The sequence below is a fragment of the Paralichthys olivaceus genome, chromosome 6 (genome assembly GCF_024713975.1).
Source record: "Paralichthys olivaceus isolate ysfri-2021 chromosome 6, ASM2471397v2, whole genome shotgun sequence".
Lineage (NCBI taxonomy): Eukaryota > Metazoa > Chordata > Actinopteri > Pleuronectiformes > Paralichthyidae > Paralichthys > Paralichthys olivaceus.
This window is the reverse complement of record NC_091098.1, coordinates 21050925-21068502: the sequence shown is the minus strand read 5'-3', so window position 1 is coordinate 21068502 and position 17578 is coordinate 21050925. Positions and strand designations below refer to the sequence as shown.

General features: G+C 40.4%; 1 protein-coding gene across 3 annotated transcripts in view; it reads left to right on the top strand.

Annotated features, from left to right (window-relative positions):
- The first annotated feature begins 99 nt into the window (after positions 1-99).
- Positions 100-17578, top strand: part of LOC109635217 (uncharacterized) — a 28406-nt gene continuing 10927 nt past the window's right edge. Inside the window, exons 1-9 of one of the 3 annotated variants that reach the window (XM_069526363.1) lie at positions 132-233; positions 423-554; positions 1251-1310; positions 2044-3196; positions 3320-3557; positions 3722-4009; positions 4170-4353; positions 16541-17063; positions 17401-17560. In XM_069526363.1, coding sequence (XP_069382464.1) covers positions 1265-1310; positions 2044-3196; positions 3320-3557; positions 3722-4009; positions 4170-4353; positions 16541-17063; positions 17401-17560 — 2592 coding nt within the window. In that variant the 5' untranslated portion in view covers positions 132-233; positions 423-554; positions 1251-1264. Of the gene's footprint in view, positions 234-422; positions 555-1250; positions 1311-2043; positions 3197-3319; positions 3558-3721; positions 4010-4169; positions 4354-16540; positions 17064-17400; positions 17561-17578 lie in introns of all 3 variants that reach the window. The other 2 variants (XM_020096242.2, XM_069526364.1) reach the window with 2 other exon arrangements.

Here is a 17578-nt window from a genome sequence, read left to right as displayed (position 1 = left end):
TATAAACTTTGTACAAGCCAAGAGATATGTTTAAAGGATTTAAAAAATTCATGAAATAAAATAAAAGATTAAATAAATGATCGACGGACGCTGTGACCTCGGGGCTTCTCCCCGTCGTGACCTCTCGCGAGATTACGTGGCGTCACGGCAGAGAAAATGGAAGGCTGCGATAGCTAACTAGCTAGCTGAGATAATCTCTCCGCAACTGGGAAACAGTTGTTTTTACATCGAAGGTATGTTCCTGCTCTGACCTCGGTGTCCGTGTACACACGAGCAACATTGAATTCACCTTTAAAGAGCATTATTCTGTCGGCGTGCTGCCCGTGTTACCAGGCACAGCAGCAGCTAGCTGTTAGCTCAACTAGCCGCAGAGAACAATGTCGCTCGCCCTCCGACACAAGCCTCCTCTTGTCCCTCCGCAGAAACACTCGGGCTTGTTAACGGTGTGTGAGAGGACGCGTGGTCTCTGAGCTCTTAACGCTTGACTGTGTTCTGATAGTGAAGTGCACCAGGTCTGTGTTGTAGTTTCTGTTTCGAGTGTCGCTAACATGGAGGTGAGAGCCCCGACTTCCCATTACTGCTGATCAGTGTCTGCAGGATTAATCCGACCACACCAGATCGATTTCTCTGGACATCTAACATAGCAACTGCAGAACTGCACTTACTAGTTGATTGATGAACTCTTCAGCTTATCATAATCACCATAATACATGGTTTTATGACCCTAATGTGTGAATGTAAACATACAAAGTAAAATGTAGTGTAAGATTATAAAGCAGCCAGAATAAATATAGTTATTTCCTATTGTACTTAAATGCTTAACTTCAGTAAATGTATCTTGTCCATTTTTAAAGGCAAACATACAAAATGAATGCACTGAATCTATTCCTCAACATTAAAAGTAAACATGTCGTTTTAGTTTGGTATTTTATTAACTTCTGTTCTGTTTGATGTTTAAAGGGCTGTTGTATTAGAGTGCAATGATTGTTGGGTGGTGTTGATGATAAAATAACACATTGATCGCATTTGTACTTAAATCAGAGTTTTAATAACATTTTCCAATGTCCCACGAAAAATTAATAACAGAGAGTCACCAGCCACAATAGCCAATATTTAGAAATTTAAGTTATGTGTTCATGAGTTAATAAAGATTCATTATATAATGTTTCCTCTCCATCTAGTCCTCATCTAGCATACAACACGTAGCATTCCTGGTTTAGTAATGAACTATTTCCTCTGTGTTTTGACAGTCTTGGACATCAGCATGGACTCGTTGGAAAATAACTGCATCACAGATGATAGTAATGCAGGTAAATTATATTCATGATCAGGACAGACTACATTAAAGGTCTGGGCGTCTTTTACCATGTCAGAGTCTTCTGTCTGAGTGTCCTCCCTCCACTCTCCCGCTGACCTGTGCTCACTTTACACTTTAACAATAAACACCAACACTAATCAGAAGTTATTAGGACCTGAACATTATTGATGTTTATGAGGTACATATTTAAACACGTGGGCTCCGTAGCTACACACAACATGAGACGCGCACAGGACATCAGAGCTAAAGTGAACGGAATGATCCGGATTCATGATCCGACACCATCGCTTAATAACTAAATACGTGTGGTTATCAATTTTTGTGAGCAGCAGAGACGGGCAAACAAACACACACTCACAAGCTGCAGGCAGGAGAGAGGTACTTCTCGCAGATTTTGCACCTCGATATTTCCATGTGGGGGCCAGGCGTGGCCACCCTGACAAGATGAAATCCTTATTTTGTAAATTACATCACACTTGTAATAACAGTAACAGTCTAAAATACCTTTTTAAAGCACAAATCTGAGGCTAGCAAAGATGCCCACCTCTAGTTCTCACACAGTGATAAAAAGAATAAATCATGTATCGAAATAAAATTCTTTGATACATCGATAATTGTTTTGTCATTGAATAGTAGCCCTCTGAATAGGAACCGTGTTGTTAGGTGCTTAGAGATTCCCACCCCTAGTCACTATGTTCATGCTGTGTGTTCCTCCTTTTCTATAGAGGAACAGCTGAGCCAAACAGAAGACGCAGAATCGAGTGTTCGGCCAACCCTGTTGCAGGTCACAAAGTCCTGGGGCTTCAGGCGGACAACCATTGCCAGAAGAGAGTTCATGGAAGAAGTTGGAGACCTCACACACAGCCCTCCACCTGTACGCAGGGGCAGAGCTCGTCGAACCAATCAGACACCCCAGGCTGCTGCAGAGGCCTGCACCCCTCGGAAAGCTGCATCTACATCTAGGAGTGTTATTGATGACCTTGAATGGTCTTCTCCTTCCTCACCTGCTTCAGAAGAGAGCAAGCCTGCCTCAGAAGCTTCTGCAGGAGGGAGTCTGGACCCCAGCTCATGGCAGGATTTTGGGTCTGCTTTCCACACTGCTTTCTCACTGCTAGGCGGAAATGACGGCTTGTCAATGGACATGTCAGATGCACTTGCAGCCCCTGACATTTTGGAAGCTACTGATGCCAATAAAGCTCTTTCTCCACAGGGTATAGAAACTGAAGTGCCTGATAATATGGAATCGGCTGATGAAATGGACATTTCGCAGCCGGTTGCTTCCGACTGTGTGGCAGGAGGAATAAATGATGTGGTTTTGATCTCTAGTCAAGAGGACAGTGATGACATGACTCTGATACAGATTAAGGAGATGCTGGCATCTAAAGGTAGTCAGGGAGAAACAAGAGGTAGAGGGGGGAGAGGTGGAAGAGGAAAGGCCAGAGGAAGGGGTAGAGGCAGAGGAAGAGGTAGGGGAAAAGGGAGAGGAAGAGGCAGAGGGAGGGGCAGGGCAGTAGAGCTTCCCTCAATCGTTGCAGATGATGTGGACAACGACGAAGATGTGATGTTTGTAAGTGCAGCTGAGCTGCAGCAGCAGTTGCAAGAGGAGGAACACGATCCACACGTCCCTACTGAAATAGAGATATCACCTGCTCACTCCGGTTTGACTCTGAGTCCTGCGCAACGATCAAACTCAGACTGCATAATCATAGACACTGACTTAGACCAGGTTACTGATGTCACTCCTGGCCAGTATGACGATGTACCGGAGGAGGAGGGGAAAGATGATACAAATGTAGCAGGGTATTCAAGCATATCGGACAGTGAGGGTTATGACTCCAATGCTCTGTACTGCATCTGCCGACAAAAACACAACAAAAGGTACATGCTCGTTTTTAGTAACAAGATCTGTTAGGCGGCGCTGCACTTTCAGAGGTTTGCATACCTGAACCATCTGTTAGTTTCACTTCCTCATCACTTCTATTTGTTCATTGGCTCCTCTAGGTTCATGATCTGCTGTGACATTTGCCAGGAATGGTTCCATGGTGACTGCGTTGGTGTCAGTGAGACACAAGGTAGTAAGATGGAGAGGAAAGGGCAAGAGTATATCTGCCCCCCCTGCACAACCAAAAGGCAACTTCAGTCTGAGCCTTACCCTCAGCCAGAGCCTGAGCTTAGCTTTCCTGAGTGTTTGACACTGAGTCCTTCTGGCGTAGAAGGGGATGAGCAGCAAGTCCTCAAGGTAAATTTTTTATTTTAATTGACTTTGATCTACAAGTTGTTCATTGCTCTTAAAAAATTAAGTGGTTAGCAGTAGTTAATTTAGTAGTATAGTTGTGCTGTCAAAAGGCTGAGTTCCATGAAGGAAGTATGGTCTCTTGGTTTAAAATGAGAATCTGTTTTCAGGAGGCTGTGATGTTTGAAGAGGAGCAGGTGGAGCAGGAGGCACCTATGATCAGGCTAGAGCCTGAACCTGAGCCTGAACCTGAAGCTGAGGTGAAGACAGAGAGCTCTTATCCCCTGTGCATAGGACCCGGGTGCTTTAAACAAGCCCTACCGGACTCTGTTTACTGTAGCACTGACTGCATCCTTCAGCACGCTGCCTTCACTATGAAGACACTCTCTGGCCCTAAGGTGCCCAAGTCCAGAGGTCGGCCACAGAGAAAGGTTGCCCCTGCCAGACCAGCTGCAAAGGTAAGGAATTTAATCATGGAGACAGATGTTTGTGTGTATAGGTAACATATTTTCTTGTTGGGTCTTTTCCATATTCTGTGTTTGATTTAATTCAAACTACAGTGTAACACTAACCTTTAGTTATCTTTATTCTTGACCTCCATATATATTTTTTTCACAGGGTCAGAGGTCTGTTAGGACGTCTAAGAGGTTAGCAGTAAAAGCCGAGGAAAAAGTTGAAGAGGAGGAGATGGAGGAGGAGGAGGATGGAGGAAATGGGGAGGCTGCATCTCCCTTATCCTGTGACCCCATTCTCACAGAAGTTCAGGCCACTTCAATACCATCACCTAAGTTGTACACAGCGTGTATGTACCACTCACTACTCGTACACATTCAAATCATACAGCAGTTCAAACACTGTGCACAAATCGTCTCTTTTGGCATCATAGATTTTCCTCCCTCTTTGAATTATTGCAGTATGTTACACAATCATACATAAGCACGCTCACACATACACATCTCTCTCTGGGATGGCTGATATGTAGCAGGGGTCAGCAGTGGGTAAGTATGTTCACTTTTGTAGTTCCTTTGTTGAATCGAAATGTCCAAAATGCTTTGCTGAAACGGTCTTCAGTCAGGATTCAACAAAACCCACCCGTTTAAACACGTCTCATAACTGGAAAGTGCTAAATGAGCAACATACCAAATACACGTGTGTAGGGTAGTGCTGAGTAGGCAGGATGTTTTACCACATTTAGTATCTATGTATTCAAACACAATTGCCATGATCGGTTTGTCCGAGGTCTTATGCAAACTCACTGACAACACATGACAACCACTCTCAGAAGGATGATGAGGAACACTTAACACAATGGGCCTTTTGGTAAGAGTCTCTTTTTCTGGAAACATGATTCCTTATATCAACTTCGCTGCCCTGAAGAGTTTGAGTTGTACTTCAGAGCGAGCTGAGAATCAAGATTGAGGTTCCGCTTTTCACCATAACCTGCAGTGCACATGGTCATTTCAGAGTCGACTGGAAGATGATCACACAATATTTTACATAATTTCAACAATGGAAACACATCTTGATTTTTTTCATTTTTGTCTTCAAGAAGCTCAACATCACAACAACTTTAAAATCCGATTCTCCAAAAAGTTTGAACTCATCAACTTCCTTTGCATCACACTGTGGAAAGACGATTATAAAAAGAGAAGCTTTGCAGACTTGGCTTCGCTCAATTCATACGCTAATCATTGAATATGCTAATGATAGAAACCTCTCATCGTACAGCGGAAAATAGAATCAACTTTTCTCAAGTGATGACGTGATGTGGAAAAGCAGGTTTCTTTTGTCAGTCAATATTTTTAAAATTGTTCAGATCTAAGTCAAAAGTAGAAAAAAAATGATAACCACAGTTTTCAGGATGTCTTGCTCTGAGGCATCAAGCGAAGACTCCCACACATCAAACCCTTCACAACTCTTAAGTACCAGTGAAAACACTGGTTTGACATTGTTATACCACAACCTTATGGTCTTTTGAGGCCTTCCGTATCTTGTAGTTTTGATGGCAGTTGCATAAAATATGGCATGAATTAATTTTTTAATTGCACCCCTTCATTCCCTACACATACACATTTTACAACTTTGCTTGTCCCTGTGTCACGTTCAGACAACTTACCAGGTCTGAGATACCTGCTAAACATGGTTTTACATCAAGTCTCTTGATGTTGCAACAGTGTCGTAACCATCTACACTCAACACACAGACACACACTTTTGGACTAGTCGTTACAGACACACAAATACCAGATTGGTTAGGATCTCGAAGGACTAGGGGCTGGGCATCTGGTATCTAGAAGGAGGTGGAGGAGTTGACTTCTTGCTGGTACAAAGAGGACTTGAGGATTCACCAGTGCAGATGCTAGAAAGACGTTCCACCCTGACTCCACCCAACAGCGAAAAGGAGAATTGTCGTTTCGTTTCCACGAAGATGTGATTGGAAGTGTCAGCGGGCCTCCGTCAGTGAAATCCTCCATTCCTCTGAGCCTCTGGGAAATAGGAAGAAACTACTTGCTGCTCACCATACATACACAAAGTCGACGATGAAGGAATTGTGAGACTTTTGTGGTGTATAGGTATCTTTTTAGTAACACAGGGTTTAGTGTTCGGTTTGATCTGCCTTTTTATGGATCAAACAGTATGAAAACACCCACGCTCCTGACACCTCTAAGCCCTATCCCCTTCACTCTGCTTACACACGTGCCTCCACATATATTCATACGAACACAACCAGAAGCAAACATACTATTTTAAATAAGAATATCTAGAATAATTTAAAATAGCAGAATGTTTGTGGTTTCAGATTTTAACAACAGAACAACTCCACCTGACTGTCACTAATACACTTCATGAAAAAGTTCATAAAGCATAAAGGTAAATACAACAGACAATAGATTCGTGTTTTGTTATATGCAGAATACAATTATATTTGTGCAGGGAACCAAATGGTTCAGACGTCTGGATTACTAAAAGGTCTAAAAAAACCCGAAATGGGCAACTAGAATGGCACTCAGTAAAGCACATAACTCTTCCTAGGCCAAACAATCTTACAAACAAATGTACAGTTCTTGCAGTAGAAATATAAAATTAAAAAGACTGTGGTCTGATCATCTTAATGATTTATTTGTCCTAAAACAGTTAAAAAAATTGAAAGAAATCTGCCCCTCAATCCATACCAGTCTAAAATATTATAGGTTCCTCCCAGGCCCCATCCCTCCACCAAGTTTTTGACCTAGCAGCATTCCAGAAACAGTTTTTGAGGGGTTTCCAGTTTAGTTTGAAACTGCAATGATGAGACAAAGCACAGTCCTCCCAATGGTTTCACACTGTTCCTCTGACTAATAGGTCAAGATATGCTGCAATACACAAGCATCGACACAAGAATAGTATCACAAGCTTGGTTATAAACTTTACTGCATTTATTAAACATTTCTATGGATGTTTAATAAGGAAGGAAATGCATTGCACGCGTTTGACCTCGAAGGATAAACAGGCTGCGTTTTGGTGAATAACACTGAATTTACTCCACAGGGCCCCTTTAATTCAGTATGTGAAGTGATAGCTGCAAAATCTCGACTTTTCTCTACACATTTATACAAACACTGATATTTTTCTTAGAGCAGTAAATCATGATCCGCTTCTTCTTTCCTGTACAACTGGTCAACTACAGTGGCATTTGAAGCATCCTATGAAATTTAAATTTGAGTGATAACTTTTGTCAAGCAAACCAGCATCATTATCAAACTCCGGCATCACTCATAGGTTTAGATTGACATAATGCAAAAGACTTAATCACTTGTCACAAAAATCTCTGTTGGCATATCTGAAGACAATTTTGACAAAAGGCCCTTTACACAGCAGTACGTTTTACATGTCATAGCAGAAAAATGGTAATTCATTTCATCATTTACACTTTTGTTTTTCCTACTGTAACATGTCAAAGTATCTGCTGTAAAATAGGCCTGTGATGTCAACACATTGTATTTTCATTCTGCCTTGTGTCAGAGCTCAAGCTTTTATCTTGGTGCACATCCACTCAGAACTCGGACATTACACAGACTGTATTCTGTAGCTGACAGGAGAAAATCAGTTTATTATCTAGTTCAACTGGCTCACACTCCTGTGTTGACACTTACAGCTCCTCCGGGGGTTTTGTTTTGTCTCAGTGTGAACAGTCGTCCTTCCAAACTACTTCTATGGAAAGTAGCTAAAGTTTGTTCAAGAACCAATATTTCCAGTGGCCCACAGTTACTTGTGCTGATTCACACTGAACCTGAACCTTTAGAAGAAACTCCTGAAACACTAGCGCTAGCATATCTCTGTTGACATTGTCCACATTCAAAAAAGAACCACATTTCATCAGTAGTTATCCAGCAGTCCACCAGAACCCTGGGTGATCCCGTGTTGCAGCCGCCTCTGCTCGACACCTCGAGGAGCCAATGAGCCTCTGAACGTGCAGCTGTGAGCTGCTGACACTTTTCGGGAGAAACCTCTGACTAAGCTTCTGGCTCTTGGCAAGCAGAGGTCACGTCTCCAGCTGTGTGTTACAGCCCGCCTCACTGGTTCTCAGTGGGGTTGAGGTCAGAAGATGTTGCAGGCTGAGACAGCATCTGCTAACTAGCAGTCCACAGGGCAGAGGGGACCTGGTGAACAGAGTTTTTCTCCTGATGAGTGGTGGCGTCGCTGCACAATTTCATCAACACATGGAACTCAGGAAGCAAAGTGCCGTGGCATTTGTTTCCTGGTGATATTAACTTAAAATTAGGACCTTTTTAAGATGACATGAATGATTCTGATGCTGTACCTCAGAGTACTCCCAGTGATGTCAAAATGGTGCCTTACTATTGCTGGTGATAAAGCAGAAGACATTTTACATTTCTCTCAAACACACAATATATCGCTATATTTTCCATCAGTATACTATGACTACTTCCACATCACCTTCGGAAACTAATTTTGAACATTTTACATGTTCAAACTGACTTATGCCTTGACGAAGCAAACTTTGATACACATACAAGTATTTCGAGTTTTGTTAGCGCTCTTGATTGGCAGTCATGGGAATGAGTTTTCTTCATCATATATTAGAAAAATGCCTGATGTGTTTTCCTACAATTTATGATTTTGCATTTTATTGCAGTTTTTATTTTTCCATACATTAGTAAAAGTTTTGCCTTCAGTCATGGTCACACTTTTTTTTTGACTTTCACTCTTAGTGGGAGGAAATGCATCAGAAAATATCTTCACTATCAAACACATTTTTGCTTCATCAGTACATTGGTCAATACATAAAGACATTTTTTTTATTTTGTTTTTTATTTTCTATTAAACAAGTGCATATTATATATCCGACCTTTTGGCTATTTTCTGACATTTAAACATTTTACCCATAATGACACTTAAAAATAGAAAAGTATATTTAATCTGCTTTTAAATGTATGTGATACTAAAGTTGTTCATACCTGGAATTAACAGACACCTTGGATGATCCATTCACAACAGCACAGCTCAAAATACAGTACATCGGTACCAATCACCAGTCGTTAGCGCATATTAGCGACCACCAGCAGACATTTCTTCAGTCTTGTACCTTAGCTTCAACCGGAGTTTCGGTCTTTTAATCAAAACACATCCTCTTCTAAGGCAAACCCACAACAGGTTGATCAGACCTGGGTGCATATAATCACTCATTTCCATATAATTTAGATTTAGAGATGGAGCAAATGTAGTTAGGGCCCTCAGTGGGAGTTTTTCCACTGAACAATATCTTTTTGTCTTCTCTGTCATCTGTCTTCGTTCCTTGCATTTGGGTGAAATCTTGCCACACTTGACTCCTGGTGCATCATGTGCTGCGTCACACAACACAAGCACACAATGGTGCCCAATGTGTCTGTAAAAGCCTTTCTGGGCTGTGACTGGTCTGAAGTCACTGGAAGGGAAAGTCCACTGTCTTGATAAAGTCTCCCCTTGGTGGAATAATTACCTGATTGAAGAAGCCCCCAAAGAGCAGTTGTGGCTTTTCAAATAAACAGAATTGCGTTGCAATGTGCACATCATGTAACAGCCTGTTCCTTGAGTCTACTAATGGTGTATTCTACACGGTCTGAGTCAAACTCTCACTGAGAGCTGTTTCCTTTCTTACTTTGACATTTGAAACAAACAGGTGTCTGAAAGTTTCACCCCGCTGCACTGATGACATGTTACAGGACTGGTATGCTCGCCTTTTATTATTCATACTTTTTGCGAATGCCTAATCCACTCATACATGAAGCTGTAATGGTTTGGCACTGTCATCATGTCAGGCATTACTTCTCATACACAAACCTCTGTTATTATTACACGACATGGCATGTCAGTATTAAGGAGATCTTAAAGATTTATTTTTTAGATAGTAGTTGGTCATTAAAACAAATTGGATTTATTCTTGATGAACTTATTTCTGTTAGAGGAAATTGTATTTCTTATCAGAGTGTACAGTGGGGCCCTTGTGGTGACTTGAGTGCTGTGTGATCACGTGATTTAGTGTAACTGGCATGAGAGACATGTGATTTCTGTGATATGGTTTCCAATGTTCTCGGTGGAAAAATGTTGAGGTCTGGGATTATAATTTATTATTTGCACTTTGGTTCAATTCAAACTGTTCATTTTTAGCTTTGAGAAGTTTGAGTGAGAAGAAAATTTCTTACATTTATTTATATGAGGTGATGCCAATAATGTTTTTATTTTAGCTTGTACATCAATTGCAGCTCTCTGTTGCATCTTAAAATTTAATTTCTAGTACTTCACTATCTCAGGTTGTCAGATCTTTGGTTTCCTGAACGTGTCTTTTTCAAAGCTTTAATTTCAGTACCTCATTGTCTCGGCTTTGAATTGTAAAACACGAGCACCCTCTACTGGCTAAACAGAAAACATGCAGCCACAGAGAAAACGTAGCTGACGTCCCCAGTGTTTCAGTTTGTGAGAGATTATGCAGTTTTTTAAAATTTATTTTAAACTAAATTTATTTTTATTTCTCATCAGCAACACTGCAGTGTATAATTTTTTGTTATATTTATATTATATCAGTTTCCCATTTCTTGTACATAGCCTTTATACATATTATGTAATAAGCAAAGGAAAAAACCGTCAGGATAAGACAAAATAAACAAAAAGACAAAGGTGGTATAAAAACATAAAAACTAAACAAAAGTCCACTCTGCTGTGTAACAGCTTTGACCCAAGTATAGATGTAGTGTTTGCTCCTGGGAAGAGACGACATGTGACGTAATCTAGATAAGGACAGCCCAACATAATATAGTGAGCCTTATTGTATTGATAGTGTCCTGACCGGTCTACATTTTTTAATAAAAATGTATTTTTGAAGCCTCAGTGAATAAGTTGGCTCCATCTGGTAGAGGTAACAATTTGGATCCATGTGTTGCATGTGGGAGGATCCGGTTTCAAACGTGTGTTGGTTATGCATTTCAGTGCTGCCATGAGCAGCATATTCAAAAGGTATTTCTTTGTTTAGACCCACAGGTATTTCTCCCAATAGTGCCACTGTGTCAGAGTGTGATTGTCATTGTGTGATCCACAGTTCTTCCAGCATGAACGGGGTGTGTTGTGACCATCTTGGCTGTTTGTGGTGGTCTGAAAAATCTGCTGATTTTCCATTTGAATTCCCTCCATGTTTTTGAGTTTGTAACCGGATTTTGCAGGTTTTAGGGCCTAATGCAACAGTGACATGACATATTTCCTTACGTACATAATTTCCTCCGTATAAGGAAGCAACTGAGCAACACAAAGATGGGTTGAGGGAAATTGCCAATATGTGGACCATGATGCCATCTGTTGAATTCAAAGCAAAACACCCCAACTGCCCATGTATTTATGTCGATGTAATCTGGTCATGTTTGATGATATTTGAATTTCCCTATTTGGGAATGAGAGTAGACATACATGATCAAAATGTCAGCAAGTCAAACTTAAACTGGAGGCAAATTTCAACAATGTGGAAAAGTTATAACCTTGTAACAATACACAGTAAATAAGGCACGATGCTACTTCCGTATTGATTAATGCTTTTAGAAAGTCAGCCAGTATCATCATATTTTTCTATTCTTTTGTGTCTGGTGCCTTCATATATCATATATCATTAAGTGATGTGCTCATACTGTCACTCCAGTAGTTTTTTTCACTTGATCCTTGCTACAACATTTCTCAGACTGTGGGACGTCGTTCAGACCTGGTATTAACAGCTGATGTGATCCAATCACAAGTGGACAGCTCTATGTACATGTGAACACACCCAAGATGCAGTAAGGACGCATGTGGCCACATTCTTTTAGCAGTGTGAATTTAAATATGTCCTGGGCCACATTGAAGGAGCTCCTACACAACTGCCATCCTCCTGCTACAGTTTCACAACTAAGACATTTTATACTTCTCAGTGCATACACTGATTAAGTTGTGGCCACTTCCACAATATGAACATAGCCACTCCATACTCATCTTCTATTTTTGTTTTCAACTGTGTAAAATCTTTTTTAATTGTAAAGGTGCATTGATTCGCTTGCCCACTCTTGGCTTTGCTCTGTCCCTCGTTCTCTCCTTTTCAGACCAAAACACACAAATACATCTATATTGTCGGACTGGCAGAAAACAACTTCATTTTCGTCTTCTTATGCAGAAATTATGTTTATGTTAATTTGCATATAGAGCGAGGAAGTGAGATCCGATGACGAGGTCACATGAGACACTTTCAGGAGGCCTCTTGATGCAAGATGCAAAGTAAATAGTTAGTTGACAGTTGAAGGAGCTGTGAGAACATAATTGATATGTATAACCTGACAATCATGATGGTGTTCCATGATGGTTGGTACAGTGATTAATGCTGAGGCCAGGTATTGATCCATGGCTGCAACGACTTTGAAGTTTGATTCAGAGGAATTAACTAAAATGTTAAGTTTGTAAAGAAAATAGTTTATTTTACAGCGCAGAGAAACCTACATTGTTTGTTAGTGCAGACTTGACTGAACAGTCATTTCCTTTCTCTGAACAAATCATGCATCAAGTCATGAGCAGTGTTTCATGGGTCTGAAACCAGGTTAAGTAAATACAGTCAAGGATGTTCCTATTAGTAAATTTCACAAAACAAGGTGTAGTTGTGAGATGTCACCCGGGTATTTAGCATCAGAGTAGAGGACTGCACAGCTGTAATATAAAAGCTTCAAAGTCACAGTGGTGAAATTCAGTGAGTTACATTGTGTTTTATTGAGTAAATTCGAGAAAAGAAGAAAAGCCTGAGGATTTATGGAGCATCTCGGCCCATGAGATTGCTCCTTAAGTGAACAGCTGCTCAGAGAAGAGATGAGGACTTTTATGGCGCTGAAGAGTTTATCGTGCAGAGGATAAAATGGCTGCCTCGAGCAGCAACGGGGTGAAAGTTATATGAAAAACAGAAGAGAACAGTGCTACAATAAAAATGAAATCGTACAGATTTGATGTTTGTGGTTGATCCTGATCTTATTTCACATCCAAAGCACGTTAGAGCGATGCTATTTATGCTCTAAACTCGGTCTCACCAGAAATGTAATTGGAAATGTATTACAGTAGTTATTAAAAGAGAAAGGTCCATGGTAAGATAAGAGAAAGGACAGGATGCCCCTGAAGTTGGTGCCAGTAAAGTTGGCTGTTTGTGGTTGATGGAAACTTTCAGTTGAATCTTCTTGGAACATTCTGGAGGTAACGGTGGTTAAGAGTGATCATTGACCGGTTGACTTTGATCATTTATGAAATCAGGAATAACAAACGAATGTAGAGATGGAAACCGCATGAACTACCCAAAATGAATATAAGTGGTTGTATGTATATGTACTGTAGTTTCATAGGCATAGAATGTGTTTTCCAAACAATTTAAAGTGACGGGTCTAAATGAGAGCATCTTGCTTTGAAACCACATCTACACACTGACAATGCACTTGTTTCCTCCTCACTTTGACACACACACACACACACACACACACACACACAGGCATACTGAAGTACAAGTAAAGGTCCCTGATTCTTTTCCTAATGTATGTAGAAAGTGACTCACTTGAATATTTGTTCTTTCCTTCATTAATAAGTCTGCCTAAAGCGGCAAAGGATATTTCTTCACATGACTCACTATCCCTAAATCATTTACTTATTTCCTTTAATGCATTGCTGTTTTTAATGTTTTCTATTTTTTTAAGTATGTGTCCCTATTTATGTTTTCTTCCTTTGACATTGCCCCAGCCCGTTTGCCTGTCAGGAAATCTAGGACGTTCATGTGAATCTAGTCAAGCATCTACACAAAAACTTGGTGTGAGTTCTCACTCCAGAAGGCTCAACTTTAAATTTACCCCTCATCACACGCATATGTACAGCAAGTCACAGCCCTTTGGATCAGTGGTTGGCTAAAGGTCGCAGCTGCAGGATCTCCCTATATTTGTGTATGGTTTTCTCATTGTTGCTTTGTTGTTGCCCAGACGTGCGACTGAGCCACTGGCGTCAGGACTGGAGTTGGTCTCCAGGTGCTGCACTGTGGCTGCACACTTTGAGTAAATAGTTCAGAGGGATTAAATGCAGAGCATGAATTTCCTCACAGGACATAATCAAACATAGCTTGCACCATTATGTCAGTTCCTGTGCGGTATGTAGACATAAAGTGAGCCCACATTATGTTCATCTCCAACATGGAGGCTTTTTCTAAAGCAACTTTTACTACCTGTCAGTCACTGACCAATGACCATAAACCCTCTGACACCTGGACATGTGATGAAAATCCATACCACTCAACTGCTGATGATTGGTTATGATGCATGTGATTAATTAATGAAACAATAATGGCCGGTTATTCTGGCTTTGTTGGAGAAACTCAATGCGACACACTGGGTGAAATTGTGCAGCTGTTGCTGTTCTTTAAAATGACAGCTTCTGCAGACAGGTTCTGATATTTAAACAGATAATCAACAGTGTCTGCATTTATCATATCGAATCCATCAATCAAAGATTGAAGATAATTAGATCAAAAACCATCTGGAGTCAATGAGACAAGATTAGAGCTGGTTAAAGGTTAGAGCTATACTGATTTACACACCAAACAAGTGTTTACATATTGATCAGTCCAGTGTTTATACATGGAGAAGTGGGTACCTGACTAAGATGCATCAAAGGAACTATCTAGAACAATTTAGCGACGAAGCCCAGAGTGACAACTAAAAGCTTAAAGGAATCGTTTGAACTTTTTTCATGAGTCAACCATATGGAAATCATTGTGCATGGAGTAAGGTATCGACAACAGGACACCATGGAGGAAGCTGCAGTTCTCTCCAAAGAGTTCACACAGTTTTTCTTGTCACTGTAAAGTTATATAGAAATTTTCGATTAACCATCCATCCATCGTCTGTACGGCTTATCCTCTGTGGGTAACGGTACTGGAGCCTATCCCAACTGACATTGTGCAAGAGGCGATGTACACCCTGAACAGGTCACTAGAATATCACAGAGCTGACATAAAGACACTCACTGGCAGTGAGACTGACAGATCAGATTTTTTTTGTTTTGTATCTATGATCCTCCACATACATTAAAAACTATGTGTCTGTGTGGATACATTTCCTTTCAGTGGTAAATGTAAAGTGCATTCACAGGACTTTGATCATCACAACTTATACATATTGTAGCTGCTTCAGCAAACACTGAACACCCACACTCATATCCTCCAACACATAACAAATACTGAGAATACTGAGAAAGTGAATGCTGTTAGAACCTAAACCAATAAAGCTTAACAATTTTTTGTGAAGGTCCCATGAGGTCAGCTGTGGAGGTGTTGCTTTCTGACCTCATTCCATATGGGGCAGCGATATTATGCCAGCCCGTTAGCTACTCACAGAATGATGAAGAAACAAGTGCAGACTCTTTGTCAGAGCTGGCAAATCTATGACCCTCTACTTTCAGTTTTTTTTAAGATTAATTAATTGATAAATCATCCACAATAAATTATGTCCTTTGTGATACACATGTTCAATGAAGCCAATTTAATGATTAGTTATTTTAATAACAGTGGTGTGAAAATGCTTCAGAGGTTTTGACAGTAACTTCCTGAGATGATGATGATAATGAAATTAAGATTGCAGACTTAAACTACCACCTAAGTGTAGTTGAACTTTTGTGTGAATCACCTTTACATGATCCAACAAGTTGGAGCAAAGTCCTTGAAGGAGTCATATAAATCCGGTCATGAACATTCCAGTAGTAAATAAAAGACTCAGGAACAAAAGATAAGCATATATTAATTAATAAGGTTGTGTTGTAATGTGTTACATTATGTATACAGCACTAATCTGTACATATTCCCAGTTGTATAAATCAGAAAAAAACATGAAAATTGGCAAGAAGAAGGTGTGCAGGAGAAGTTTTAACAGAATTAAATGTAAATGCCAACTAGTTCATTGTGCCTATTTTACCATGAAATCATTTCGCAGTCAAAAATCAAAATGCCTTAGATCCTATGTATCATTATTTTATTTATCAGCCACACAACAACTGCAACCGGAAATTCTTCACATAGGGGCTGCTAAGTGCCAGTCTGACTTAGTCTTATGACTTATGAATCAAGGCTCCAACTTTCAACAACCATGCCAGCAGAGATCCAAGGTCTATTTTTTTAAATTGTGGAGGGTGTGATATAAGCTTTGTGGCTCCTATGTATCTTTATATTCCTGATTATATCAATGACAGATTTATTCAAATGCATTTACTTCGATTGGATACCTGGATTTTATTTATTTCTCAATATATGCCCATTTTACTCATGTTTTGAAGCATTTCTGTTTTAAACATCATCAAAACTCATGAATAACTTATATTTAGTCGTCATCTAGTGTTGGTCCTGCTTTTAACTCTTTTTATTTACATATTCTTTATGTCACAGATCACATATTTCTTCATATTCACAAAATATCCTACTGTTCCTCTTTCTAACAGCTGATAAGGACAGTGAACAAGTAGAAGCTGACAGTGAGGCTGCAACTCCCTCAACACAATCTCCAAAGGACCCCTCTACAGATACGATTCCCTCTTCCCATCATGTCACTGAGCCAGGCCCACCAAACAGAGACTCTCAAGCAGAAGCAAAAGAGCCAGAGGACAGTGGTGTGTTGAAGCCACAACCAGTTGAATCCGATACCTCAATACCATCCACCACAGCAAAGCCTAGTCCCTCTCCTGCAGCACAATCCCCTACCACCTCACTGCCCAGACATCATAATACAGGTGCCCTTATGGTCACTAAGACCTCATACGTCATACCAAAAAAGCAGTCTGGACCTCAGCCTCCGTCAGTATCAGCCTCAGCATCTTGCCAGAAGTCATCTTCAGCCCTGCTGAATGAAACCCGAAACCTGCTGGTGCCTCCTGCGCCCAGCGCTCCCTCCTCCAGACCCTCTCAGCCCAACACCCAGGTCAGACAGAGCATCCAGCGCTCCCTCACGAGCATCCTGTTCAAAAGGTGAGAACTGTTTTACAAGTGTGTGACTCAGTCTTTGATTCTCTGAAAATGCACTGTACAAATACTGTACTCTTGATTACATTGAAAATTAGCTCTTTAAAACACAGTGGTGGTTCTAGGAGCCAAACCTACAACCAGCAGCAACTGAAGGGGAATATACATTATGAAGTTAATCACGGTTCAGTTCAGAACCACATTTTTAATGTTTAATTGTATATTTACTGACCAGGTGACTTGTAGCATTTTCCTCAACTATACATATTTTGGAAATAATATGACTCACTCATCATGAATATCTGTGTAACAATTTGTTGACTTACTGTTTTTGTTTGTTAAGGGTGTGTGACTGTGAGGATTTGGAGATGTCTGAGAGTGACGCTGCAAAGCTTGTCGCAAACATTGAGATGGAGATGTTCGACATATTTCGCAACACAGACAGCAAATACATGAACAAGTACAGAACTATAATGTTCAACCTAAAAGACCCAAGAAACAAGGTTTGTTCAAAGCTGATA